General features: G+C 63.2%; 2 protein-coding genes across 14 annotated transcripts in view; one reads left to right on the top strand and one right to left on the bottom strand.

The window, feature by feature from the left end:
• Positions 1 to 27,154, top strand: part of BRF1 (BRF1 RNA polymerase III transcription initiation factor subunit) — a 57,187-nt gene that overhangs the window by 16,379 nt on the left and 13,654 nt on the right. For 11 of the 13 annotated variants that reach the window (XR_010405348.1, XR_010405347.1, XM_064571704.1 and 8 more), the window contains 9 exons: positions 1,949 to 2,122; positions 14,271 to 14,302; positions 15,289 to 15,501; positions 16,741 to 16,813; positions 22,883 to 23,032; positions 23,792 to 23,885; positions 24,619 to 24,745; positions 25,171 to 25,210; positions 25,297 to 25,389. Coding sequence is in view for 11 of the 13 variants with exons in the window: in XM_064571704.1 (XP_064427774.1) it covers positions 1,949 to 2,122; positions 14,271 to 14,302; positions 15,289 to 15,501; positions 16,741 to 16,813; positions 22,883 to 23,032; positions 23,792 to 23,885; positions 24,619 to 24,745; positions 25,171 to 25,210; positions 25,297 to 25,389 (996 nt within the window). In the remaining 2 variants the exon portion in view is untranslated. The remainder of the gene's footprint in view (positions 1 to 1,948; positions 2,123 to 14,270; positions 14,303 to 15,288; positions 15,502 to 16,740; positions 16,814 to 22,882; positions 23,033 to 23,791; positions 23,886 to 24,618; positions 24,746 to 25,170; positions 25,211 to 25,296; positions 25,390 to 27,154) is intronic. The other 2 variants (XM_064571707.1, XM_064571708.1) reach the window with 1 other exon arrangement.
• BTBD6 (BTB domain containing 6) lies at positions 18,162 to 20,314 on the bottom strand. Its single transcript, XM_045901655.3, has 4 exons — positions 19,878 to 20,314; positions 19,702 to 19,792; positions 19,451 to 19,569; positions 18,162 to 19,358 (listed from the first exon to the last, which is right to left on the bottom strand). The coding sequence occupies exons 1-4, from the start codon at positions 20,246 to 20,248 to the stop codon at positions 18,326 to 18,328; spliced, it is 1,614 nt and encodes a 537-aa protein (XP_045757611.1). The 5' UTR covers positions 20,249 to 20,314; the 3' UTR covers positions 18,162 to 18,325.

Genomic DNA, 27,154 nt, shown 5'->3' with positions numbered 1-27,154 from the left:
ACAAGAGTTTACGCTTACTAACGTCGTTGTACAAGTGTTCGTGCATGTCTGCATCATGGGATTTATCAGTTTGCCTACTGTGCTAACCTCGCATGGAGTAAAGTTACTTGGGGGTGGCTGGGGGTGACTGCTAATGGGTGTAGAGTTTCTTTTGGGGTCATGAAATATTCTGAATTGTGATGAATATGCTAAAACTATTTTTTTAAAAGATTTTATTTATTTGAGAGAGAGAGAGTGCAGACACGTGTGCACACGAGCAGGGGGAGCGGCAGAGGGAGAGGGAGAAGCAGGCTGCCCGCTGAGCACAGAGCCTGATGTGGGGCTCGATCCCAGGACCCCAAGATCATGACTTGAGCCGAAGTCAGATGCTGAACCGACTGAGCTACCCAGGCACCCCTTGCTACTGATTTCTAATATTTCTTTTTCTTTTTTTGAAAGATTTTATTTATTTATTAGAGAGCGCGAGAGAGAAAAACAGCATGAGAGGGGAGAGGGTCAGAGGGAGAAGCAGGCTCCCCACTGAGCAGGAAGCCCGATGTGAGACTCGATCCCAGGACCCTGGGATCATGACCTGAGCCGAAGGCAGACGCTTAACGACTGAGCCACCCAGGCGCCCCTAAAACGATTAAATTGTATACCTTAAGTGGGTAGATTTTACAGTATGTGAATTATATACAATATATTATAAGATAACTTCCTACAATCATTCTGAGCCCCCAAGCCACCAGGGAGCCCCCCACTTTGTTCCAAGAACTCCCAGACGGGCATCAGCCGGCAGGTAGGGGGTTCACAGGTCCTCCATCGCAGGCGTGCTGGGCTGAGTGTGCGTGCCGTGGGGAGCCAGGGAGAGGCCCCTCTCTGTGCAGTCAGGGCCGTGGCTGTGTGTCGGTTCAGCCCGGCTGGAGGGCTCCAGGCAGGGCCGGGGTGCTCCACTGGGAGGGGTGCTGACCATCTGGCCCCCCAGCTGCCAGAGCACATGCCGGCTGCTGGTCCCGCGGGGCGCTGGCTCCCGGGGTCCCCGCCTGTGGCTGGCGGTCATTGTTCGCCACGTGTGTGGGGCGGGCAGGCCAGGCCATGGGACCTGAGGAAGCCACACAGCCCTCGCCTCCCCCAGCCTACTGTCCTTGTCAGAGAGCAGGGGAGTCTGCACGTAGCTCTTGGTGGGCGACTTGCACGAGTCCCTGGCTTCTTTCCCTGGCCCAGCTTAGGGTGGCCTTCACCAGGAGAGGGTGGATCTGGGGAGCCAGGGCTGCTGGGTGCAGTGGGGAGTCTGTGTGCTGGGGTCCAAGGTGGTCGCCGGGAGTGGGGTGTGGGCGGGTGCTACGGTCTAGCCCTTGCTGTGTCCCGACCTGGGCTTCGGGCTCCCTGGTTCTGTGCTGTGTGGCCCGCGGCCCGCGGCGACCCCTCCTGTCCACACACACAGCACATGAGTCTCCTCTCCTGCTGCCGCCCACAGCTTGGGGGAGGGCCTCACCCAGGGGCAGGTGTGCACATTATGTCGCGGAGTCCGCGGACGTCCCAGCAGCCCCTTCGTCCCCGAATCTGCCAGGTGCTGCGCCTGCCCTAGCCGAGGCGGCCCACGGCAGGCTGGAGGCTGGCCTGACGACTGAGCCCCTGCTGGGAAGGCTGGGTGGGCATGGCCAGGCTCCCGGCTGTGGGAGCAGGCCCGGGGCACGCAGCTGTGCCGTCCGCCCTGTTGGGGGGTCTTGTCTGTGTGGAGCGCGTGCTGATGTTCGGCGGTGAGGAGGAGCCCCAGCCTGGCCGACACACAGCCCTTTGCAGGCACCGATGCCGTCTGGGTGCAGAGAGGAGTGCAGATCCTAGGCCCCCGTGTGCACACCGAGGGCCGGGGACGCACGAGAAGTGACGCTGACGGCGTAGAAGGGGGAGGGCCGGGCTGTGTCCTTCCCGCTGGGAACCAGTGGTAACATCTGGTGTTGTGTCCTAGGGAGACGTCAGATCCACCACCTGGGGAGCCAGCTGCAGCTGAACCAGCACTGCCTGGACACAGCCTTCAACTTCTTCAAGATGGCCGTGAGCAAGCACCTGACCCGCGGCCGCAAGATGGCGCACGTGGTCGCGGCCTGTCTCTACTTGGTGTGCCGCACAGAGGGCACTCCGCGTATCCTTTGCTGCGGGCCTCCCGGACGAGCCCCGTGCCGGCTCCGTGCGGGCTCCGTGTGGGCCGTCCCCCCTCCGACCTGCGCTCAGGCGTTCCAGAGACCCGCTGTTGATGAGGCTTCCCTGACTCAAGTGGCCTCTCACCAGCTGGGAACCGGGAAGCTGGGCGCCCTTGGCGAGGACAGAGCGCTCTCCGCCTGCGGCTGGCCGCCCTCCAGCTGTCCTTCTGCCCCCCCATCCGCTGGGCCTTCTTGGAGAGGACGGGGGTCTGTTCCACTCTTGTGCTTGGACCGCCTGCACTCCTGCACGGCCCCGGCAGAATTCTGTCTGCTGCGTCCCCCTGGGAGAGCCTTCCGGGCTCTCTCGCCCTCCACCCCGGCTGTCCGCCCCCTGTGCCTGCTTGTGCCTCTTTTCCGCCGTCCCTCTGGGCTCCGTTCGCCTCTGGTCCCGTGTCCTTGTTTCGTGTAGCCTCCGGTGGTTTCCTGCAGGTGGTCTCCTTCCGCCAGCGCTCTTGGGGACGGCCTGGCGGACTCCAGGTTGCACGTCCATCTCCAGGATTTGGACAGCGGTGCCCACAGTCTTCTGCTCCCCGTCTCCTGTCGAGCAGCTGGGCGTCCCGACCCGGGGCTCTGCCTGCGGTGGGCGTGCTGTTCCCCGGAGGCCTTTGTTCTCTCCGAGCTGTGGACCCAGAGTCCCTGCCGCGGCCTCTCGAGCCGCTCACGGTTCCTCCCTTGGCCTCACTGTCGCTCACGGCACAGCCCGCCATCTGCCTGCTCGCGTGTTCTCCTGGCTCCCGCTTCCCCTTCACTTCGGGGGACTCTGTCTCCCGCCACGTCTTCATTGCTGCTCCCGTGCTTCCAGCTGGAGGAGCTCTTTGTGTCCTCTGAGCGCTTCCTGTCTGTCGGTGATGTCCCGTTCTGGGGGGAGTGGTGCCCGCGTCTCTCTGGGGGCAGCAGTCCCGTCTGGGCACCTCTCGCGGCGTCTGTGTCCCCGTCACAGGCCGCCGTCACTGGCTTACGGCCCCAGCGTGGTTCCTGTTACGTGGGCTGCTGGAAGGCTCCTGGTGGCAGCGTGCATGGCTGGGCGTCTCGGCTGCCCTTCCGCTTGGGCAGCCCTCAACAGGAGAATCTGTCCTTAAAACGTATTTCGGAAACGTGTGGTTCCAGCATAAAGTGCCCGAAGCAGGTGAACGCTCGAAGTGGGGATGGGCCTCGGGGTCCCATCCCGGCACCCCGCCAGACCCCGCCGCTGCTCGGACGTGCCTGCCTGGCCTTTGTTGTGCTCTGCTCCCCCCAAAACCTGTGTGTGGCGCTGACGTCGCTGAGCAGGTGCACGGAGCTCGAGGGCCGGTGGGCTCTGCCCCCGCGTTCACGGCAGCACCAGGGAGCAGGACCTGGTGTGCAGGCCAGGCTCTGGGATCTGTCCAAAGCGTGGGGCTCAGAGCAGAAGCTCCCGTGGGAGAAGCAGGTGCCGACCACTGGACGGCACGCTGGCCGCGGGAAGAGCAGTGGGGTGCCGCGGGCGGGCGCTGTGGCGGGAGGGAGAGGGCAGGGCCCCTGTGGGGGAGCCTTTCTTACTACGGCAGAGTCCCCACTCGGCCCAGCGGTGCGGTCACTGTCGCCCGAGGTGGGGGCGCCAGACAGGAGCCGAGCCCGCCGTCCCTGGGCAGAAGCGTTAGGGCGGCAGCCAGGCGGGTCTGTGCGCACCAGTGAGGGGGGGTCTTGCCACCACGGCTGGTGTTGAAGCCTTTGATGTTTATGGGGTGCCACCGAGCTGCCGGCAGGCCTGAGCCTGGAAGCTGTGTGTGCGGGGTGGCCTCTCGCCTGCGGCTGCCAGCACCCACGGGGGCCTGGCGGCGGGGGACGGGTACGCACACCGCCGCCTGCAGACCCTCGTCCCCCGGGGCTGTGGGAGGAGTTTGCTTCGCGGGCCGGGGCTGGGCTTCCAGAGTCTGACTTCTGTGACTCCAGCCACTGCGTGTCCCCTCCTCACGTTCGTCTGACGACCCTGTTTCTTGCTTGTTCAGAGGGCAGTACAGGCCGGGACTGTCCCTCCTGCCACCAGCCCCCAGCCCACCTTTACCTGCTTCCCTCTGCCCCTCCCTGTGTGTCTCCAAGGACAACCAAGGAGTTTAAAGAAAATGTTTTTATTTTTTTTAAAGATTTTATTTATTTATTCATGAGAGAGAGAGAGAGAGAAGCAGAGGGAGAAGCAGGCTCCCAAGGAGCAGGGAGCCCGACGCGGGGCTCGATCCCAGGACCCTGGGATCATGACCTGAGCCGAAGGCAGACGCTTAACGACTGAGCCGCCCAGGCGCCCAAGAAAATGTTTTTAAATGACGATTTTCTAGATGAGTTTTCGGTTCACAGTGAGATTGTGGGAGAGCCCCACCCCCCACGCACGTCCTCCCCCGGCGCAGACACCCCCCTCCCCCAGATGGTGCGTCGGTTACACCGATGAACCTGTGTGGGCCTGTCAGCCCCGGAGTCCGTGCTCACCGGGAGCTCACTCCTGTGACGGGCCCCACTGGGTGTCTGTGTAGCTGACGGGGCCCGTGGTTGAAAGAAGGCCGCGGGACGGCTGGCTGGCACGTGTGAGAGGCGGCCGGCGTCACTGGGCACAGGAAGTTGCAGATCCAAAGCCGCTAGGCGCTGACGTGGTGCCTGCACCGCGTGTTGGCCAGCCGGGGGCTTCTGGAGCCCTGGGGGCTGCTGGCCAGGAGGTCAGTCCTGCCCCGAGCAGTGTGCACAGCTGTGTCCTGGGTCCAGGCGCGGGCCAGGTGTCTGCGTGGCAAGTAGCCTCCCCTCCCGGCTGCGTCCGTTCTGTGGGACCTTCCCGTGGGCAGAACTCTTAGCGAGGGCCATCTTCACGTCTTGTCCTTTACGGCTGATGTGTGCACCAGTTTGCCTGCCCCAGGTCGTGGAAGTACTCTCGTGGGGTCCCTTCCAGGAGCTTTCGGTTTTACGGGTCCCCTTGGAGTTTAGGATTTCTTTCTTTTTTTTTTTAAACAGACCATTGAGAATTTTTTTAAAAAAGATTTTATCTGTTTGACAGAGAGAGACACAGCGAGAGAGGGAACACAAGAAGGGGGAGAGGGAGAAGCGGGCTTCCCGCGGAGAAGGGAGCCGGATGTGGGGCTCGATCCCAGGACCCGAGCCGAAGGCAGACGCTTAACTGCTGAGCCACCCAGGCAGCCTGGAGTTTGGGATTTCTGAGGAGGGGTCGGGTTTGCTTCTCTGCGAGGGCCATCCAGCACGCGGTGCGCGAGGGTCTGCCGCCGGCGTCTCAGAGCCCTCCTGGGGTCCGCTCGCCTGCCCATGGGCCAATAGCAGACTGCTAGAACCGTGGCTCGGGCATGCATCCGAGGACCTGCTGCCTCGGGCGTCTGCACTGTCCTTGGCCCTCTGTCCTTCTGTGCAAGGTTTTGAATCAGATGGTCTATTCCTGTGAGAAATCTTGTGTGATTTTTTGATTGGGGTTTATGGGTCCACTTGTGGGGGATTGAAAAAGACATTGATGTGAACGATACTGATTCTTCCGATCATTGACTATCTGTTGTTTCTTCCGGGGTTCCCTACTTGCGGCGGCCTTGTGTTACTTTGGACAAGGGGCCTTTCCCGTGCTTTGTTCGCTTTATTCCTGAGCGAGTGTTGGCACGAACGTCGATGGCCTCTTGTTGGTGATGCAGACAGGGACAGTCCAGTTTCGTACATTGACGTTATGTCCAATACTACAAAATTCAGTTATTAATCTCACGTAATCTTCCTTAGCGTACCCGTGTGCGGCCAACTCTAGCTCAGCCCTTCTGATCTGTGTGCCTGTCACCCCCGTGGTGTGTGTGCCCCTGAGGGAGGCGTCCTTGGCTGTGCCCGGGCCACGGATGGCGCTGCCCACGCCCACTGTGCAAGTCTGCGGGCCCCGGCAGACACCCTTTATCGGGGTGTTCCGGTTCTTCTTGGCGCATCCTTGTCGGGGATGCGGCACCCGGTGGCTTGGAGGCCGTCAGCCCTGTTTCTTCATTAGGCGTCTGGGGGAATCCACCGCGAAGCCCTCTGGGCCTTTAGCGTTTTCGTGGCAGTGTGGCAATTACGGATTCCATTTCGGCAGCACGCACGGCAGCGTTCAGACTTGGTGCCTGTTTGTCAGTTCTGCTCCGTTTCCTTTGGCAAGGCACCGTTCACGTGATTTCAGACCCCACCTGTGTTGGCATAGAGTCGTTACGCCTGCTTGGCACCCTGCCACCACGGTGGACGCCCCCTTCCGCGTCTCCCGCGGGTGGCTCTGCCTCCTTTTCCTTTGCTCCGCCTTGCTGGGGTGCTGCCGGCTTTAGGAGTCTTTTTTTTCTGGGTGGTGGCTTTATGGAGACATAACCCACATACCGCGCAGTTCACCCAGTAGAGCCCACGACTCAGCAGGGCCCTCGCCCTGTCACCTGGAAGCAGCCCCACCCCAAAGCCCCCATCTCTTGGCCGCACGGTCTGCGGTCTGGGCGGTTCAGGGGGTGCAGGTGCGTGCGCAGGATGTCGTTGGCGCTCCGTGTTGAACCATGTGCGGCACCACCAGGCGGTTGTGCCCGCCCGCGGTGGGGGCGCCCCGGTGTCCTCCTGAGGAGCCAGACTTCTGCTTGGTCATTGACCTGTGGTGCGTGCTTATTTTCTGTGTCATTGATTTCTTTCTGTTTTTCCTCTTTCTCTGTTTTCTTTGGGTTTGACTTACTAGTTTTCTCGCTTCCTAAGACGGATGCTCAGGTTCTTGATTGTAGTCTTTCTGTTTTTCTAATAACAGCACTTGAGACTCTGAATTTCCCTCTAGACAGAGCTTAGTGACATCACGCAGCTTTGATGTGTCCCCTTCTTATCATCACTCTGCTCCAGAATATTTTCTAATTGACATTGTTACTTTGTCTCAGGTCCCTGAGTCCCGTACAAGTCTACTGTGTATTTTGAGAACAGTTGGGGGTTTTGTAGTTATCTTTGTATGATCAGTTTCCAGCGCAGCTGTGTGTGGGCCCGGGGAATCCACCAAACGCGGTCCCACATTTCCTGTGCCTTGATTCACAGCTCAGCGCACGGTCCGCTTGGTACGTTTCGGGAGAATGCATGTCCGTGGTTGCTGGGCAGAGTGCTCTTGGAATACCGATCAGGTCACGGCCACCTCGTCCCTGCTGACATTTGCCTGCCGCACCAGAAGGAGAGCGCTGAGCCTCTCACGTCTTTCCCCCAACCCCGCCGGGTCCCGTTGTGCTGGGGCGGCCTTGTTGGGAGGATGCAGCCCGGACACGGTCTGTCCCCTGGGGGAGATGACTCTGAGCCTCACAGAACGTCCCCTGATGACCGAGCACCTCTCCCCGCGATTCTCCCGCATCTGACGCGGCCCAAGGACGCCTGCTCTCTCGCTTCGTGTGTGCGCGGTCCATCTCTTCCATCTTGAGATCCAGTCCCTCCTGACATAGTTCAGACTGTCTGTTGTGAGCAACATATAATTGTGTGTGTGTCTCTGATTTTTTAATCCAGTCTTAAAATATTAAACGTCTTATTGCTATATTTGTGTTTAATTCCACCAGTTTTTCTGTTCGTTCCATTTGTCTTTTGTTCTCTCCTTCTCACCACCTGTCAGAGAAGTCAGGTGTTTTGTCCTGTTTTCCTTTAAACAGCTTGTCTGTTCTGCATGTACTTGTCACCGTTTTGCCCACCACCCTAGTGGTTCCATCCTGTGCCATGACTTTGCAGATTCTGCCTCAGCTGCAGCACCCACCCCCCAGGCCACGCGAACCACATGGACCCCACGGCGCTGCCTCAGCGTGGCCGCCGCTGCCTGATCCCGGAGGCTCGCTCACACTTCCCCGTCGTCACCCTTCCCATCCTGATTTTGTGCGTTGGTCCGGACCATTCTCCTCCGTGTTTGGTCTGCCTGCTGGAAAGATTCTCTCCGCTCTGATTTGTGTGGAACATCTTCACTCGGCAGATGTTCGGAGTGGCTGGCAGTCGTTTCTGCGGCGCCTGCCGGCCACCCTGCTCCCCGGCTCCCTGTCCTGTCCAGGGTCCAGGGTCCAGGGGACTCTGCATCTTCTCATCACTTGTCAAGGAACTCAGCTCCCCTCACTGCCTGCTGGGAGGGGGTATCTTTGTCCTTTTGTTTGTAGAGCTTCTAGAATTGGTGGCTTCACGTATTTTGTTCTGGGCGAGTCAGGGGCAGCGTGGTGTCCGGTCCGGTGTGTGCCCCCCCCTTTCCCTTCTGGGCTCCAGGCCCACGCACAGCATCCCATCCCACCTTGGGTTTTGTGGTTCCCGTTCTGTTTGTTTTCCTTCTCTCTCCATTTCAGTCTGAGTGTTCTCCAGTGACCTGAGTTCCCTCGGCCTTTCCTTGGCTGTGTGTAACCGCGTCTTAAACCTATCTGTTAAGTAACTTCCTAACTTCAATTATCACTGTTTATCAGATTCTAAGTCTTTGGTAAATTTCCCCATCTCGTAAGTTACACGAAAGTCTTTAATAGCCCACGGGAGGGTCATTGGTGGTTCTGTTTTTACTGGTTGGGGGTATTTATTTGGTCTTGCCTGTTGTCATGCTGGGTAAGTTTTTATTGAATTGATGGATATTGTGTTTGAAAAACTGTGGGGCCTGTGTGTAATTGTTCCCCCGAGGGGGTTTCACATCCTGTGGCAGGCAGGCGGAGAGCGGGGAGCTAGGCTGGCCCCCTCACCGTTAGACTTGGCTGTGCGCTCACCTCAGGCCCTTTCTTCCCCCCTGTTCCCGCTCTTCCTGCCCTGCCACGCTCACTGCTGCTGGGCACGGTCTGCAGGGAGCCTGTACGCACGCCCTTCAGCCCACTTCTGCCTGCTCTTGGCGGTCGGCCCCTTGAGCCTGGCTGTCTGGGAAACGCCCGCAACCTTAAGCTCACCTTCCTCCCAGCAGGACTGTGTGCGCCCCAGGCCTCGTGCTTGGCCCTCCTTCTTTTGAGGGTCTTCCCCACAGGCGTGACTCCCAGTTGCTCTCCTGCGTCGTATCTGGCTTTTTGGCTTGTCCTCCTGTGCGTCCTGCTGGAGGGCGACGTTGCACACTCTCGTGGCGGTGAGCCGCAGCCCCTCCTAGCCTGGCATTCACCCCGACGGCTCTTTCTGCGGCTGGGCCCTGGGTGGTTTGCCTCAAGCCGCGGGTGAGCCTTTCCTGACCGAAGTCAGGCCTTGCTCCCTCCTTGCCTGGACTCCCCGTGGCTCTCCCCATGGCTCTCCCCGTGGCCACCAGGCTGCAGCTTCCCGCTCCGGCCTCCCTCCCCCTCCTTCCCTCTTCTCAGCCACAGCAGCTCCTGGCATCAGGAGTGCTGACCTTCCCGGAGCCCCCCAGCCAGAGATGCTGGCCTGCCGCCAGCCAGCGAGGAGCGGACAGCCGCAGCACGGTGGTCAGCGGGATGCCCGAGTGCGGGCTGCACCAGGGCTCATGTGCTTAGCGCCTCGCTGAGCCTGAGCCCCACGCGCAGGTGTGCTCAGCCGGCAGCCGGCAGCACAGGGGGGACTGTCTCTGCGTGCCGGGGCTGCGGGCCCGAGCTCTGCCCTCCCCCAGCAGTCCGGGAGGCAGGGCACTGGTGGGCCGGTGCACGCGGCTGACTGGGATCCGGCCCGAGGCCCTTCTCACACCGCTTCCTGGCCCGGGCCCTGGCATGGAGCCGGGAGGGTGGGCTGCAGGCACCTCCGGACTGTGGGAACGGCATGCAGAGTGATGATGGTGGCCTGTGTCGATTATCTGGAGAGTAACTATACAAGGGAGACCCCACCACAGGACACCCCCGCCAGGCCCTGTCTCGGGGGGCAGGTGCACTGTGCTGGGGACGTGGACTGTTCTGGGAGCAGGATAAGCGTGCGCGGGGAGCGGGCACCGGTGTGTGTGTGTGCGTGTGTGCGCTGAGTGTGCATGGGGAGCGTGAGCTGGTGTGTGTGTGCGTGTGTGCACTGAGTGCACGGGGAGCGTGAGCCGGTGTGTGTGCGTGTGTGTGCTGAGCGTGCGCGGGGAGCGGGCGCCGGTGTGTGTGCATGTGTGTGTGTGCTGAGTGTGCGCGGGGAGTGGGCGCCGGTGTGTGTGTGTGCGTGTGCGCGCTGAGTGTGCGCGGGGAGCGTGAGCCGGTGTGGGTGCGTGTGTGTGTGTGCTGAGTGTGTGCAGGGAGCGTGAGCCGGTGTGTGTGTGTGTGTGTGCGTGTGCGCGCTGAGCATGCGCGGGAAGCGGGCGCCGGTGTGTGTGCGTGTGTGTGTGCGCTGAGTGTGCGCGGAGAGCGGGCGCCGGTGTGTGTGTGCGTGTGCGCGCTGAGCGTGCGCGGGGAGCGGGCGCCGGTGTGTGTGTGTGCCTAGTGTGCGCGGGGAGCGTGAGCCGGTGTGTGCGTGTGCGTGTGTGTGTGTGCGCGGGGAGCGTGAGCCGGTGCGTGTGCGTGTGCTGAGTGTGCACGGGGAGCAGGCGCCGGTGCGTGTGCGCGGGGAGCAGGCGCTGGTGTGTGCGTGTGCATGTGTGTGTGCGCTGAGTGTGCGCGGGGAGCGGGCGCCGGTGTGTGTGTGCGTGTGCGCGCTGAGTGTGCGCGGGGAGCGTGAGCCGGTGTGTGCGTGTGTGTTGAGTGTGCATGGGGAGTGGGCGCCGGTGCTTGTGCGCGGGGAGCAGGCGCTGGTGTTGCGTGTGCATGTGTGTGTGCGCTGAGTGTGCGCAGGGAGCGGGCGCCGGTGTGTGTGTGTGTGTGCGCGCTGAGCGGTCGCGGAGAGCGGGCGCCGGCGCCCTGCAGGGTACTCGCTCTTCTGCCAGGCGCAGCTCGCGCAGTGGGCAGGGCGTTGAGGGTTCCTGGTGGCCTCTGTCCTCGTGGGGGCTTGGCTGTGAGCGCCTCTCCAAACAGAGACCTGCTAGGTCTGTAAATAAGTGCCACGTGGTGTGGCTGCCTGGGCAAAGTTGAGTCCCAGCGGAGCTGCCTGCGGAAGGGGGTGTGGGCTGGACGGTGCACAGTGGACGCTGCTGGGCAGGTCATCCTCTTGCGTGAGGCGCAGGGGTTCACTCTTGGTGCTGACCCTGCCGCCGCTCCCGGCCTCCCTGTCTCTCCGCCGGGCCTGGGAGTGGCGGTGCCGGCTCGTAGCGTGGCCACCCCGCCGTCCCCACCCTCGTCTGCTGGAAGCACACGCACCACTTGCCAGACCTTCTGTTGGACTGGACGTCAGCGCTGTTTGTCTGGTTTTCCCTTCGGGCACCCTGACGCAGGGCGCGGCGCGAGGCTGTCCAGAAATCTCGTGTGCTTTTGCCTTTAAATCCGTCTACCTTTCTACTTACTGAAAACGGGCCTGAGTTTAAGTCAAGTCTGATGGTTCTTCGGAAGCCGCACGCAGACCAGCCAGATGGTGTCCTGAGGGCCCTGGCGTGACGGCTGGGAGTGCCGGCCCGGGCACACTTGCCCAAAGCCCGCTGGTGGTCTGCAGGAGCCCCCTGCGTTCTGGTCCGTTTGGACTCTCAGGAGTGTCTAGAATCTTCTGACGGTGTTTTGTGCGCCACCGTTCTCTGCGTTTACGCGTCTCTTCGAGGGCCGGCACTCCGAGTTGGTGCTCGCTGAGCGGAAGTCCCACCGGGCAGGGCAGGTCAGGGACCAGGAGGGAGGCCATCAGAGCAGATGTGCTTGCGCCTGGCACCAGCAGACAGGCCTCGTCCGTGCTGACTTTTTTAGGATTCCAGCAAATTTGGACGTCTGGTTGGCGTCCCTGTGCCAGGAAGGTTAGAAGCAGCTACTTAGCAAAAAGGGAGAGACACAGGCCCACTGGCCAGGCCAGACAGAAGACTTTCCAAAGCCACCAGAACACCCCTAAAGGCCCATGAGTCGGGGGAGCTGCCGTGGGCCGGGCCCCGAGGGCATGAGCAGGCTTGGGCCCCAGGCAGGTCACGAGGGGAATGTGGACGCCCACGTAGGGATGCACGCGGTTGAGCCTGCCACTGCGTCCAGGTGGCCACGTGCCCTACCACCTCTAGCGTCTCAAGGACGCCAGGCCTGTCCACACGGGTACGACGTGAAGTCCAGTCTCCTCTGTAAGATACGCGCACTTCCCCCATCATTTTACCGTGGGGACTCTCAGACCCCCGGCAGGGTCGAAGGACCACACAGTGGACACCCCAGCCTCGCACTTCCTGGCACAGCCCTCTGCTGTTCCCCACAGGCCCTTCAGCTGGCAGGTCATTAACAACTAGATTCTGGTATTTGCTACGTTGCTCGTTTCCCTTTTGTGGGAAAATTGGCATAAAACAAAAGACACAAGTATCAGTGGTACCATTTGGGGAGTTTTGCCATATGTGTGCATCTCTGCAACCAGACCTCCCAGCAGGATCTGGGCGACACCAGCCTGCGGCCCTTCTGGTCAGGCCGCCCCCTGCCCCTGAGGCACCCACTGTCCGAGGACTCCCATCGGTTAGTCTGGCTTGTTCTGAGCGTCCGGTAATGGGAAGCCCTGGTCTGTAAGATTTGTGTCACTAGGCAAGCTTTTGGACCCGTCCATGTTGTGTGTACCATGAAATGGTCGCTCCATTGTAGGAACGTGTGACCGGCCACGGGTTCTGCTGTCGGTGGACATCTGGGCCCTCCGTGCCTTTGGCTGTTGGTGTGAGGCTCGTGCGTGGACGCGGGCTTTCGTGTCCGTGGGTAAATACCTTGGTGCGGAGTAGCTGGTCACAGGCAGGTGTGTGGTCAGGGTTACAGGAAGCTGTGGCCTTTCTCCAAAGCGGTTGTTCCGTGGTACCCCGCCGGCAGGTGCGTGGGTTGGGGTGGCCCCCATCCTTGCCAGCATTTGGTGCCGTTGGGGGGCACTTTGTCAGCATTTCTCGGATAACTAACGAGGGCGGGTTCTTGTCATGTGCTCATGAACGCTATGCTTCTCTTGAAGTGTCTGTTCAAAACTTCTACCCGTTACTTGGCTTTTATTTTATCTTTTGAACAGACTTCATCTCTCAGAGCAGTTGTAGGTTAAAGGCAGAACGGTGCGGACTTCCCCATCGCCCCCCAGTGCGCACACAGAGTTTCCCGGTCCACGCCTGCACAGCTGTGCTGGGTGTCCCCGTCGGTGGGGGCCCCGTGTTGCCATGATGGCGGCTCACCGGGCACCTGCCCGTCCTGTGCCCTCGGTGCCCGTGGCTGTGACATCATATGGAGGCTAACTGCCCTGTTTGTCCCTGGGCCCCGCCCCCACCCCTGGCAGCCACTGACCCGTTTACGTCTCTGGAGCTTTGCCTCCGGGCCTGGGCTCGTGCGTCTGTCTCGACACCACGGGTTTCCGCTCGCTCCCGTAGGACGGCTCCTTCTGCTCCCTGCTCTTCTTTCCGCACCTGGTCCCGCCAGCGAGCGGGTCAGTCTGCACCTGCACCTTCTGTCGTCTTGTGGCGACCCTCCCGCCCGAGCGCGTGCCTTCAGGGACCGAGAAACGGGGAGCCTTTTATTCAGGACCTTAGAGGTCGTGGTGGGGTGTCTGGGACCTCGCGGACCTGTGGCATCGGGGACTTCTTTCTTCTTCTGTGTTTGGGCCAGGGTCTCGCCCCCGACACCGGGTCTGGTCTGACTCCCGTTACCGTCTCAAAGCCACGGCAGACCTGTGAGCAACGTGACGTCTCGCTGCGCCCGACCAGGTGCCTCACTCGGCGTGTGGGTGCGTGTGTCCCGCTGGGTGCCAGATCACGGAGACTTAATCTGGTTACTCCTTAATCACCTGCCGAAGGGTGAGGACGGGTCCCAGAGTCCCCGTGGCTGTCCCCTCCAGCACCGGCACCGTGGAGGTGCCCGCCGGCCACCAAAGGTGGCCCACTGTGCGTGTCTGTCCCCCAGGAGCCACGCGCCACGGGGCAGATGCCACACGCTGTGCCTGGCGGGCTCTCAGTGGCTGCTCGAGGGATGGCGTGAGCGTCCCATGCTTCTGGGCGTGCCCCACGGGCGGGGGGCTGCTCTGTGAAGGCCACGCGTACTCTGAGGGCTCTGCCACTGGCCCTGGGAGTGGTCCACAGGTTCCAGTCAGCCCGATGCCTCACTCCTCCTGGGGGATCCGTGCCGAACTCGGATTCACACCAGGGTCCTGTGCCACATATTCCGTCTGCGCCTCAGGGAAGGGGTTGGGCAGCCGGAGCCTGTGGGCTTGGGTGCAGACATTCCTTGACTCCTGCCACAGACATGCTCCTCGACCTCAGTGACCTGCTCCAGGTAGACTGGTTTCCTTCCTGAGCCCCGTTCCCAAGGGAGGCTGGGACTGGGGTTTGTGCTACCCAGGCTGGAGGCTGGTCCACAGAACAGAGGACACACCGGGGTGTGGTCTGTTTCAAAACCGGTGGGGGGGGGGGGCGTAAACACAGGGTCACAGCGCTGCCCTGGGGGCTGGGTGGCCCCGGCCTCAGAGCCAGTGGAAAGACCCAGGTGAAATTGGTCTGAGGGGAGATGCTTTGAGAGAAAAACAAAGGGACTCATATGCATGGATCTTCAACAGTATAAAAAGCCACATTATAGTCTATTTGGGGACCCCGTCTGGGTACCAGGAAAGCATTTTCTGTTGCATCTCTTGTTTGCAAACTACTGAAGGTGATGGAAAAAGACCCAGCAGGAAGGACACCTGTGTGGACGGGACACTTACGGGGGGGGGGCCGTCAAGGTTCTGCATGTGTCCCATCCCTGGGGACGGGACCGGGGCAGGCGGAGGGATCGCTCCACGGGGGACTCGGAAAGAGCAGGGGGTCACGGAGAACAGAAGTGACCACAGTATGAAGGGTGCGTGCGGGACTCACAAAGATCCCACGCCTTTGAGGAAAGCTTGCACAGGGCCCCCCGTGCTGACACAGCTCGACTTCCGTGTAAGCCACATGCTGCCTGTGTGTCTGCTCTCCCAGCTGTCTTTATAAATGGCATCTCTCAGGAGCCCTGCTGAAACAGTCTGTGGCCACGCTAATAATAACCTGCTGGAATCATGGAAGCCCAGTGCTCCACGTGCGGTGTACGGTCAGGGTGTGGCCTCACAGCCTGTCCCCTCCTGGGCCTTCCCAGCAAGGACACAGGGAGCTAGTGCAGGGCCGCCAAGGGCTGACACAGGCTCAGGGCTCAGCTCCTGCTGAGCACCCCTGGCAGGAACCGGGTGGGGGGTCCTGGCACCCCACGAAGCCGTGGCTGGCACAGGGCCACTCAGGGCCGTCTTCGTGCAGAGCCCGTCTGCCCGTTGGACAGGAGCGGGAAGGCTGGCCGGCCACCTCCACGGAGACGAGCCACAAACGCAGGGAGGGGTCCGCAGAGCCCACGTCACTGTTTCTCATGCCTGCCGACGAACGTCAGCGTCTCCGGCAGTAACCACATGCATTGTACAAGCATGGCCCTTAAACATTCGACCTTTCCAGAGAGCCCTTCTCTGCAGCATCCAGGTCTCCACGTGCCTGGGACAGGGTCAGGGAGGTGGGAGGTGGGGAGGGGGCGGGTGGGGAGGGGAGGTGCTGCAGTGCGGGGGAGGGGGCAGCACACTGCGGGGCAGGTGAGTTCCACTCTGGCCCAAAGGGGCATGAAGTCGGGAGGGTGAAGACGCAGGAGCGTGGGGTGTTCCTAGAAGATGCACGCTTCCACACGCTCACACACTGTGAGTGCACTCTGGTGGGCAGGCCAGGGGCAGAATCCCTTCCGAAGGCAAGCTCTGTGAGCCACCTGCCCTATGAGGGGGGCTTCCTGGAGGAGGAGGCCTGGGTGTGGAGTGCAGGCCCCCCGCACCACACCCTCCATCTCCTCCAAGCGGACTTTGTACCATTCTTTAGCCCTCCCTGAGGGCCGCAGACGCCCACCTGTGCTGCCTGAGAGCCCCCGATGGCCGCTCTTGGTGCTTCTTCGCAGTCTTTTCTGGTGGCTTCTTTGGGCGTGAGGCTAAGGGGCCCTCATCCAGGACCTCAGGCCAGGCTGATAAGGCAGAGGGACTCTACAGGGAGACCAGAGGCAGGGGGCCAGGGCCAGGACACTGAGGCCTGCGAGTCCCAGGGGCAGGGCAGGCCTCTCCAGCTCAGGCGGAAGGGGCTAAGCCTGGGCTTCTCCCAAATCTGCACCTTATCCAAGCAGAACAGCTTCTGCCACGCCTGTCCTCAAACACAGCTCAGAATCCCCTCCCCACAGCCCTCCTACCCCCCCAGGCTTGGTCAGCACAGGACCGGCTCTTAGGACAACCCCAGGCTCAGCCGCACTGGAGGTCTGCACCCTAGAGTCCTTGACCCTGTGTTCAGTTGCAAGCAGCCTGGTTAGGCGGTGGACTCCACAGCCAATTTGGACTTGATGGGGGTGGGGGGAGGGGTCACCGAGGCCTGCAGAGACCCACGGCCATGACAGAGCTGGTCCACAGGGACACAGACAAGGACCCCAGCAAGGGAGCATGCAGGGTGTGCAGAGCACTCTGAACGACACACAGTGAGCTCTGGGCTCTACGTCAGCATTCTCTCTCGTAGCAGATCCAGTCGTTGCTGAGACAGTGCAGGGTCTGAAAAAGCTGCCTGGGATTGGGAAGCAGGGTGGGCCCGGGGTGGCGGGGGGCTGTCAGAGACTGAACGGTGAAATGCATGTCGTAAGGAACAAAAGCAAACGTTTCCCAAATCCCAGTGCTGTCCTCAGCTGCGGCTTCTTCCTCACAGGTGAACGTGTACGTGCTGGGGAAGACGTTCCTTCTTCTGGCAAGAGAACTGTGCATCAACGCGCCGGCGATCGGTACGTCGGGTGGGAGGGCGTCCCGTGCAGGGACAGGGGCTCCACCGGGTCGTAAGAAACGTCCGAGCAGCAGCTGGGAGCCCGACAGTTTGGGGATTACTTCTGGTTTAGAACCAGAGCGCCCATGGTCAGTCCCCGGCAGGTGTGGAGGAGGGTACAGAGGGAAACGGGACCCATCTGTCCACCTCTTGAGGAATACACCTGGTGGCCGGTGCCCTGGGGAAGGCAGGACCTCTGCAGACGGAGAGGTGCTTTCCTAGCCCATTCTGCCTTCCCTGGAGCTTCACCGAGAGATTGTTCTCACAGTCTGCTTGCGGGGGCTGCTCCCCGTTTTGCCCATCATTCTCTACAAGTGTATTTTGTTTCAAGGAGGCAGGGTGCAGGGCCAGGGAGGGCGGGCTAGGGGTGCAGTCCCGGATAACCCACAGCATGGTACCCTGGGGCTGGGAAGGCAGGGTCTGGCAGGGTGGGTCAGGAGAGGGGCACAGCTGCAGAGCTACACTAGGCTTGGGGGTTCCACTCCCAGCTAAGACCCTCCCCCAAGAGGCCACGTCCCTGTGCCGAGTGACATGGTCCCTCCCTCCGGGGTCAAGCTGAGGTTTTTCAGAAACAAAGCAACCAGCCACAAAGTGTGCAGCCTGAGAGAACAGAGGTAAGGGGCTCAGAGAGCCTGCTTTACCCCGAAGCATGCCTGCACAGGGGCCATCTGGGGCCTGCAGAGAGCCCCACCTCACCCCGCCACCCTCAAATCGGAGTCCTCCAGTAGGGCTTTGTCTGAGAGGCTGGAATGCCTCAGGAAGCACGACACAAGCAGACACCTGGCCTTTTCCAGAGTGTTCTGGCCACAGACCCACGGTGGAAGCCGACAGACGGGGACAGACGGGCCTCCCTAGGAGGCAGTTTGTTTCTAACCAGGAAGCATGGCTTAGCATTGGAGGCTTTTTCGTGTGCTGGAAGGGACATGCCGTTCATAGACACGTGGGAAAGCGTGTGCCTCGGCTTCATGCTCCTTCACTCGTTTCTCTCTCGGTAGCTTGTTTCATTGAAACCTTGTTATGAAAATGCAGCTAGACGTGGACTGTTTTAGATGCCTTTTCCCAGTTCTGGATATGAAGGGAAGGTTTTAGGTTAAGCGCGGTAGTGCTGAGAATTCATGGGGGTGGGAGGGGCAGCAAGGCCCACAGAGCAGGTGGTGTGGGCACCGCAGGGTGGGGGCCTGCAGGAAGCCCGCCTTGTGCCCCCAGATCTGCCCAGCTGCCGGGACGCAGAAGCCCTGGCCCTCGCTGTGTAGGAAGAGCGTCGAGTTCCCAGCCCTGGGCTGCCGCTGACTATGAACGAGAGAGAGAGAGAGAGAGAAAGGAAGCGAAGCCTTTAATGCTGTTGGTAAGGCAGCCGGCAAGGGGCGGAAGGGGTCGCACAGTCTGCTGCACGTCCCTTCCCGGCGGGGCCGGCTGCAGAGAAAGGCCTCCTGCTGGTGCGCGTCCTAGCGCGTCCGGGCCACCCCTCGGCAGTTCAGGCGTAGAAGATGAGCTCGGGGATCTGCCCACCCTGGACCCCCGTCCCGTTGGTGCTGTCCGAGGAGCACTGGAACTGGAAGGTCACCTTCCCGCACTGTACTTCGGTCATGCCCTCCTGCCCAAAGTAGCTGAGCTCGCTGCCGTCCAGGACAGCGCTGGCCGTGTAGAAGCTGTCCTGTTCCACCTGCACGGGGTGTTCAAACCACACCGAGAAGGTGTTGCTGGAGCCGTCCGACACAAACTTGGTCAGGTTCTGAGCCAGGAGCACCCCCAGCCGCTTCAGCTCGATCTTGACGCTGTACTCGGCTTTCCCAGAGCTGGACCCGTATAGGCCCAGCCCCGCGATGAACACCCTCCTGTCCACGGCAAACTGGATGCTGTCACAGCGCCCGCGGTAGCGCCACTGGTTGCTGCGGTAGGCGGAAGACTGGAAGCGGTGGCACCGCTGCGGGGCCAGGCCCTTCCTCTTGGTCAGCGGGAAGCTGAGGAGCGGCTTGTTGGCCGCCGTGTACCACAGGAAGATGTCGTGGGTCTCCTCCAGGGTCAGGATGTCCGACTGGGCAGCGCCATTGGCAAACTCCTCCAGGGTCATGGTGGGAATTCGGACCAGGTAGAGGGCAGGCCCCAGGACGTGCCTCTTGTTGCGCGGGGTGACCGGCAAGCCCTGTCTCTTGCACTCTGCCTCAGCCCAGTGCAGGACGGCCTCGAAGACCACCGCCTCCTTGGCGTTGAGCGCCTCCCGCGTCACGATGATTTCCAGCGTCTGCCAGTCGATTTCGCAGAAGCCTTCAGACCTCAGGGCCATCTCGGCTTGTGCATCGATGACCTCCCAGCAGCGCTGGGTCAGCTCCGGTTCCTCAAACAGCCGGCTCTGGGACAGCAAGACGCAGGCGTTCTTGGCTTCCAGACTCGTCTCCAGGAAATTGACGCAGGCTTTTGCCAGAGCGGGGACGATGTACTTCTTGGCAGCATAGAGGGTGGCCAGCACCGTGTCGGCTTCCAGGTCGATCTCGTCGCTGTACATGTACCTGGGCAGAGTGGGGGCTGCGTCACGGGCTGCACGGGGCGCGCCAGGCAGCCGCACCCACCCCCTCCCCGCGCCCTCACGCAACGCACGTACTTTAACAAGATCAGAAAAGCTGCAGGCTCCACGTCGGGGATGTGGATTTCTGACTTGACTTCTGCCAGGTCGCCGTAAAACATGGCATAGAAGACGGAGCTCCCGACCGCCAAGACGTACTGCGGAGACACAAGCTGCCCTGAGCCCCCCCTGCCCCCAGCGGATGCCAGGACGGGATGCCAGCACGCCACACCCGGGGGGAGGGCACAGGAGAGCACAGTCGCTGCTCGCGGGGCCGCGCGTCCGCTCACCTTGTGGGCAGGCACCCTGCGGGCTGCCCCCGGGGGCCCCACGACGAAGTGCACGTCGGCCATGAGCTCGTTGTTGAACATGAGCGCGTTCCTGCAAAGGGCAGAGGCATGGGGCATGGGGCTCGGGGCTCGGGGCGGGGGCGCGGGGCGCGGGCGCGGGCGCGGCCCGGGCTCACCTCTCGCGCAGGGTCGGGTGGAAGGACTGCCAGTTGGGGCTCTCCAAGTTGTTGTTGTCTGGCGCGGGCGGCGCGGGCGCGGGCGGCGGCGGGGCGGGCGGCGGCGCGCTGGGTGGGCCCTTCCTGCCGGCGGCGGCGGCGGCGGAGTTGCTGTTGGCGATGTCCGTGGCGGTGGCGGCGGCGGCCGCGGCGCCGGCGGCCGGGTACAGCTCCGCGGCCATCTTCGCGGGCAGGGCGGCCTCCGCGCGCGCCGGCCGTGCGCCGTGCGCCCTCGCGCCGCGCCGGGGCCGGGGGGGCGGCTCTGCGAGCACCAGGAGCGCCGTGAGGCACTGCGCCACCCGGCCGTGCAGACAGGCCAGGGGCAGCAGCATGGGGGTCGCGGCGGGCGCTGCTGCCTCGGGCCGCCGCGCCGCGCCCCGCCCCGCGCCGCCCGCCGGCGCGCAGCGCGCAGCCCGCAGCCCGCAGCCCGCAGCGCGCGGCCGCAGGGGGCGCCGTCCGGCCCGCCCCCGGCCCTGCCGCCGCGTCACGCCGCGTCACGGCGGGCCCCGCCCCTTCCCCCGCGCGGGCGACGTGCGCGCCCGCGGCCCGGGCGGCCCCGCCCCTTCCCCCGCGCGGGCGACGTGCGCGCCCGCGGCCCGGGCGGCCCCGCCCCGCGGGCTGGCGCAGGCGCAGGCGGAGGCGCAGGCGGGAGCGCGGGGGAGCCCCCGCGCGCGGCGCCCGCGTGTGTGTCCGCGTCGTTCACGAGCCCTCTCCGGAGGCGGGGTGCGCGCGCCTGGCGCGCTGTTGTCGCCTCGGGGAGCCCTGACCCCACTCCCGCTCCGGTCCGGTCCGGCCCGTCCTGTTGGTTGCGCTCCGTCTGTTTTCAGGGGCCTTATCTGAGGCCGAGCTCGAGCCGGGCAGGGGGAGAGAGTTAGCGGCCTCCGTGCGCCCCGCGGAGCCCGCCCGGGGACCGGACCCGTCAGCGAGGCAGCCCCCCGGGCGCCCCGGCCGCAGTGGGAGGCGAGGGGCCGCGGAGGCAGAGCGCCCTGGGAGGCTTCCCTCTCTGCGGTTCTCGGGGTCTCCTCCCCGCGGCAGAGGCTTTGGAGAAGCCCGGCACCGGGTCCGTGGGCCGGTGGCGGCGCTCACCCGTCCGCCGTCTTGTCCTGGGCCCTTCAGCGTGTGTCGTGTGTCGAGTGGGACGCGGCTGTGCCAAGTCTCACGCTGCTGTGGCTTTCGGGGGGCCGTTGCGGCGCCCGTGCGGCGCTCAGTTGCCACCGTGCCGGGCGCGTCCACAGGCGCGTGGCGTCGTGGCCTCCTGTGGGTGGCTTGTCCCCTGGCGTGAAGCCCCGTCCCAGCCCCTCGCAGGGCCCCCTGCCCCGCGCCCTGCAGCCGTGTCACCACCCTCTCTCCTGCGTGGCGAGCCACGGCCCGTCTCCCGCTTCAGTGTCTTGTCAACGGCCTGTCCTGGGTTTCGCCTTTTGCTTCCGGTTGGTGAGAGGGTCTCGCCTAGGCTGTGTGACGTGTTGGGGTTTAGTGCCTTCCCTGTACGCGTCTGCTTTCCTCACCTGGTTGGCGTGTCCTCTCTCCCGCCACAGGCGGTCACTTCTGAGCCTGGGCAGTCTGGGCGACGGCACCTCTCCGCCACGGGTTTTGTTCGGTTCGGTTGGGGTTTTGTTTGTGATGTGGTTGCCAGGAGACGTGTTATGCGGAGAAAACAGAAACATTTCAGAAGTAATACTGTTAGGGTTTCGAACTGTTTTCGACGAGACGTAAACACCGGAGCTAGAGGTGAAAGCTTTGACGCTGCTGAATTCCTGAAATACAAACCTGCACGTCCAGAAGCTGCTCGGGACAGTTTGGAGACGGACGCGCCAGGAGACTGTGCCCGGCTGGCGAGCCGCGCCTCTCGGCCGTGCTGCCCCGCCAGAGTTCCACCTGACGTCCAGCCTGCCCAGCACAGGACCCACCTTTCCAGAGACCGCAGCACCCAGGGCCTTGGGGAAAGGAGGACGAGTGGCAGCTGCTCGCCAGCTCAGCCCCCGCAGTCGGTGTGGGGGATGTCCCTCGGGTCCTCGCCGTCCTTGGGGACCCAGGCCGCTTCAGCGGTTGTTGCTGCCCGTCTCCCGTGGTCCTTTACGTGAGCCAAGACGGGCAGAGGAAGGGGTGCTCGTAGCCCCACGTGGGGCTTCCAGGGGCCAGAGTTCAGTCACGTAGATGCCGGGAGGCCGGGAGAAGTGATCAGGCTGGGGCCCCGAAGGAGGGTGCTTGGTGCTGGTAGACAGCAGGGTCCTGCCTGTCGCCATCTGCCAGCACACGCCTGCTTTCTGGCTGGCCTGTGGCCCCCTCGGGGCACCCCCTCTTCAAGCCTCAGCAAGGCTTTTCCAATGAGCCTGTCCAAGGCAAGTCTCGCCCCTGATGTTCTGTCGGGGGCCCTGCACGGTTCCTTCCATGCATGCACCTGCGGCAGCGCAGCAGGCCGCTGAATTCAGGAGGTTACCTGCCAGCTGGACTCTCCTGGACGCCCAGGCCAGGGGTCGTCCAGGGAGCAGGGCACGAGGGAGGGAGAGTGCATGCGTGCATGCACGGGCCCTTCCTGAGCCTTCCCTTGCTGAGGAACGTACGATCATTTAAAGAGCTGCTTGTACATCTGTAGACATAAGGGCAGAAGATACAGCTCATGTTTCATGAGAGTAAACTGGGCCAGCAAGTAGGTAAGAAACAGGCTCTGTCTCCGTCGTGATCCGCAGAACGCCCCGCAAGGCAGCAGGGTATCGTGTGTGTGCATGTGCACGAGCACGTGGGGTGACCCCGCGCGGCAGCTGTGCGAGGGATGTGGGCGAGCAGCCCCCAGCCGAGGGTCGGGGAAGCTGTGCAGTGGACGGACTGGGAGGGTCACCCTGAGGGCGGGCATCGCGCTGTGTGGTCTTCGTGTGCCTCCCAGATCTGGAACACGCACGTTCCACGAGGCCTGCTGCGCGGGGGTGGACGCGTCCTGCGCGGCACTGAGGTGCGTGTGTCTGCGGCAGATCCGTGCCTGTACATCCCGCGCTTTGCCCACCTGCTGGAGTTTGGGGAGAAGAACCACGAGGTGTCCATGACGGCCCTGAGGCTCTTGCAGAGGATGAAGAGGGACTGGATGCACACCGGCCGGCGCCCCTCGGGCCTCTGCGGAGCAGGTAGGACGGCCCCGGAGTCAGGCTGGCCAGGCCCCGCTGGCTGTGGATGGGGTGGGCTGTCTCCAGAGGTAACCTGGCCCTCGAGGGCTCCCGTGCGGCCAGCCCTGCCCTGCCCCCGGTGCTGAGTTGTTACTACAGAGGGTACTTCTCGGTCCCCCGGAGGGTAGCTGTCCGGTCTCCCTCTGCATCCTCCAGCTCTGTCCCCAGTGCCTTGGGGTCTGACGTAGCCCTTGGGCCTGGAGTTCTACCCAGCAGGCCCTTCCTCCTTTCTGGTGGCCCTTACCCCACGACGACCGCCCCCCCGGGCTCCAGTGCTTCCTGGAACGCCAAGGGCCTGCGTTCCCACGCTCAGCTACCAGCAAGAGTCCTCTCCCAGTGCACTGCCGACTCTGGGCCACTCCTGGTCAGCCCGGCTGCGGCCACCACCCGGGGCCCATCCCTGTTCCCCCGACCTGGCCGTGTCCCCAGCCTCCTTACTTACCTGTGTTGCCAACTGGTTGCCTGTTTGAGTCGCCTCGGAGTTTGCTCCCTGACTTTGAGGGGTCACGCGAGGTTCTAGACGCGTCTTCCTTCTCTCTGCGTTGGACGCAGCACGTTCTGGGATCCTCAGCCGTGGCGGACTTCTGGGTCTTGGGACCCTCACGTACACCGCGTAACCGTTACCCCCTGGGGGGCCGGGGCCTCGCCCCCCACAGGCCCCCGGGCAGGGCTCTCACCGCCCCGTCCCGAGGCTTGACTCCCCATCGTGCTCCTCTCCAGCACTTCTGGTTGCAGCCAGGATGCACGATTTCCGGAGAACCGTCAAAGAGGTCATCAGCGTGGTCAAGGTGTGCGAGTCCACGCTGCGCAAGAGGTGGGTGGCTCTCGGTGGTGGCTTCCTCTGTCTGCCGGTCAGACCCACGTCCACGGTGCTGCCACCTGCTGGTCTGGCCAGGACCCAGGACAGCCCGGGTGCTAGAGTGGCCGCCCGCCTCCCTCCAGGGTCTCGGTCAGTCCTCCCGGCGCCATGCGTTGGGGTAGGTTGCGGTGGACTGAGAACCTCAGTGACTGGCCCCACCCCCGGGGAAGCCAGGCTCACGCAGAGGGCCAGCTGCCCGCGAGCCCCTGCCTGGGGTGCGGTGTTGGGGGTGGCGGGGCTCAGCTCCAGCGTCAGCTGCGGCGGGATAGTCGTGAGCCCGATCAGCGGCGCGCCTGCCATTGCGGTGTTTTCACCTCGAATCTGCCACATCTGGGGGCGGTTTCTCAACTGAGGTCGTATCCTGGGGCACTTTCCAAAGCCGGAAAGAAAAGCGTTTTGCATATCTGACCGCTAATTCTCTTTAAAAATTTCCTACTGAAAAAAAGCCTCTTGATTTAAGCTTTTTGTAGGTCGCGTGAGACAGAGGTAGTTAATCTTTAGGTGGTGACCGCCTAAGGCTGCTGGCGTGGCCTCCTTCCGTCTGGGCCTTGTCTGAGTCCCCAGTGGGAGCGACAAGTGTGCGTAGCCTTTCCTCCCCGGGGCCCCGCTGTTGGCCACGGCGAGTAGGGCTCGTGGCCGAGTGTGGCCGGGCTGCCGGCGGCTCTCTCCAGGGGCCCTCTTGTTGCAGGCTGACGGAGTTTGAAGACACGCCCACGAGCCAGCTGACCGTGGACGAGTTCATGAAGATCGACCTGGAGGGGGAGTGTGACCCCCCTTCGTACACGGCAGGGCAGCGGAAGCTGCGCATGAAGCAGGTGGGCCCCACGCCGGCCTGGCCACGCCTGCCCATGCAGCACGTGGCGTCTCGCGGCGTCTTCCAGATGTCGTGTGTCACGCTCTTATTTGGAAAAGAGTGGCTTAGTTGCAAAGACCAGACTGGGTCTGCGTCCACACGGCGCGCAGGGAGAGGCAGACAGATGGGTGGGGTCGGGCTGAGCCCTGGGGGTGCAGGAGGGGCACCCCTGCCGCTGGCTAGGGGGTGGCACGCGGGGTGCCAGGTCCCTCGATGGCCCCATGCCTTCCCTGCAGCCGTCCCGGGTGCTCCAAGTACAGTTCCCGGGGGGCACCGGTGGGGTGCGTGTGTCTGGAGGGCTGGGGGACCCTGGGCACCGTGAAGCACACCGCTTCCCCACGCGGCCGCCTTGTCTCTTTGCCGAATGTTCTCGTTGCTTTGTTTCAGCTTGAGCAAGTCCTGTCCAAGAAACTGGAGGACGTTGAAGGTAACCAGCTGCTCTTGCGGTGACAGGCGCCCCCGGGTCCCTAGAGCAGCGGGTCTGTGCTTACCGTGTGCCGTCCCTCACCTCAGGTGAGATATCCAGCTACCAGGATGCCATCGAGATCGAGTTAGAGAACAGCCGGCCGAAGGCGAAGGGGGCCCTCGCCAACCTGACTAGGGACGGTGAGTCCAGCCGCGTCCCCCACGGTCTCGAGGGGCCGGCCCCGCTCGTGTCACCCACGCCAGGCACTGCCCCGCCGGCTGACCTCCACCCCTGCCTGCTACCGCCCATCCAGGGCCGTGGGCTTGTCCTTTACAGGGTCCCAGCCGCCTCCTGGCCCTGACGTGCTGCGTGCTGAGTATCCAGCCGCCCCCCCCGCCCCCCGCCCCCCAGGTTCTAGCCCTCGTGGGGGGAGCCGCTCCTCAGCACCCAGATCTTCCTTCCGGACTGTTCTGCCACCGCCCGCTTTGTGCCTTCCTCGGCTGCCGCGGGGCTACCTCCTCCCCATCGTGGCTGCCACGCATCTGTTTCCAGCCTGGGGCATTGCAGAGCTGCTGTGTGCGTTCTGCGTGGATCTTTTTCTGCACCCATGCTCCTCTCTCTCCTGGACGCTCCCACGTCGCCTTCCTTCCCAGTCCTTGCGGCCCCGTCTGTAGGTCTGCAGCCGGGCCACGCTGCGCCGTGTCTCTGATTCGCCCGGCCCGGTGTTGCCCACGCCTCCGACAGTCTGCCCGCTGCTCCCCCAGGGTCTGCGGCCTTTCTGACTCGTTTCCTCTCTTGCTCCTGAGACTCCTCTTGCTCGGCCGGCCCAGCGCCCCGTCGACCCTCTCCCGAGAGCGGGCATCTCCCGCCCCGTGGGTGTTCCCCAGCCGCCCTCGGATCGAGCCCCCTGCGCTGCCGCCGTGAGCGGCGTCCTTCCCCTGGTGTTCGGCTGCTCGGTGCCGCTTCTGTGTGCCTGTGGGTCGGGACTTCTGTTTCCACTCTTCTGAGGGCGCGCGCTCAGTCACGGGTTTTCCACGTGAGCAGTCGTGTCTTCTACAAAAGTGCTGCTTCGTGCTTGCCACTGACTCTCGGGCCCCTGATGTCCCCCAACGCCCAGGCCGTGGCCGGGCCCCCCAGCGCCTGCTGAGCCACAGTGGTGGCAGTGGGCACGTGGCCCGGGTGCCGCCCAGGACACGGAGCAGGCTTTGGGCTGAGGTGCCACGTTGCCCTGAGATGGATGCGCCCTCCCACAGTTTTCACTGGGTGTTGCCTCGGCTGTCGGTGAGTTTCTGCAGGGCCTGTGGAGAGAATGTAGGGTTTTCTGGGCTCAGTGAGTGCGACCCGCCCCCCGGGGGCGCCTGGCGTCCGGTCCGCACACGGTCTGCACGGACTTGGGCAAAGCCGCGTCTCAGGACGTGTTTGATTTTGTTAGTCGTGGAAGTGTGTTCTTTCTCCCCGTTTTTTTGCCTGGTTTTGTGTTCTGGTTCGTACTGATTTCTCGCGAGTGCTGCGTTTGCGTTGATTCGTTCATCGTGCAGCCTCCTGTCTGCTGAGTCGGCACCTGCCCCTCCTCCCTCTGCCCCTTCGGGGTCGCTGCTGGACGGGTTTGCTCTGGCGTTTGGGGCGTATGCGTGCAGGAAACCCGTGAGCCGCGCCGGAGCTCTGTGCTGCTCAGAGTCTCGGCTCGTTCCTCTCTGATGCTGAGGTTCCCAGGGGCACTTACCGTCCAGAGGGGCGGTGCCTTTTGTTTTCCAGTCATGGCGTGAGTGTCCACGCTTACCGCCGTGTGCGGGTCGGCTGTGTGTTTGTGGCTGGCGATGCCCATGGGCCCGCGAGGACGGAGGCGGCCAGTGTCGGCTTGCCCCACCGCGACGCCTGCAGCTGCCGTTCTGGGATGGGCGGGCGTGGGTGTGGAGTCCGGCTCCGGGGGACGTGGGGTCCCTCCACGAGGGTGCGCGTTCCACT

The sequence above is a fragment of the Mirounga angustirostris genome, unplaced genomic scaffold (assembly GCF_029215605.1).
Source record: "Mirounga angustirostris isolate CCGP_5_RB_7025 unplaced genomic scaffold, mMirAng1.0.hap1 SCAF_9, whole genome shotgun sequence".
NCBI classification, from domain to species: Eukaryota; Metazoa; Chordata; class Mammalia; order Carnivora; family Phocidae; genus Mirounga; species Mirounga angustirostris.
Note: the sequence above shows the minus strand (reverse complement) of the source record. Positions and strands in the feature narration are given on the sequence as shown.

Bases quoted from the DNA above. Each gene is read 5' to 3' on its own strand.
- BTBD6 (XM_045901655.3), bottom strand. From the start codon at position 20,248: ATGCTGCTGCCCCTGGCCTGTCTGCACGGCCGGGTGGCGCAGTGCCTC. The intron at 19,793-19,877 runs GTGAGCCCGGGC...TGCCCTTTGCAG, and splicing joins CACCCGACCCTGCGCGAGAG to GAACGCGCTCATGTTCAACA. The intron at 19,570-19,701 runs GTGAGCGGACGC...GTGTCTCCGCAG, and splicing joins GCAGGGTGCCTGCCCACAAG to TACGTCTTGGCGGTCGGGAG.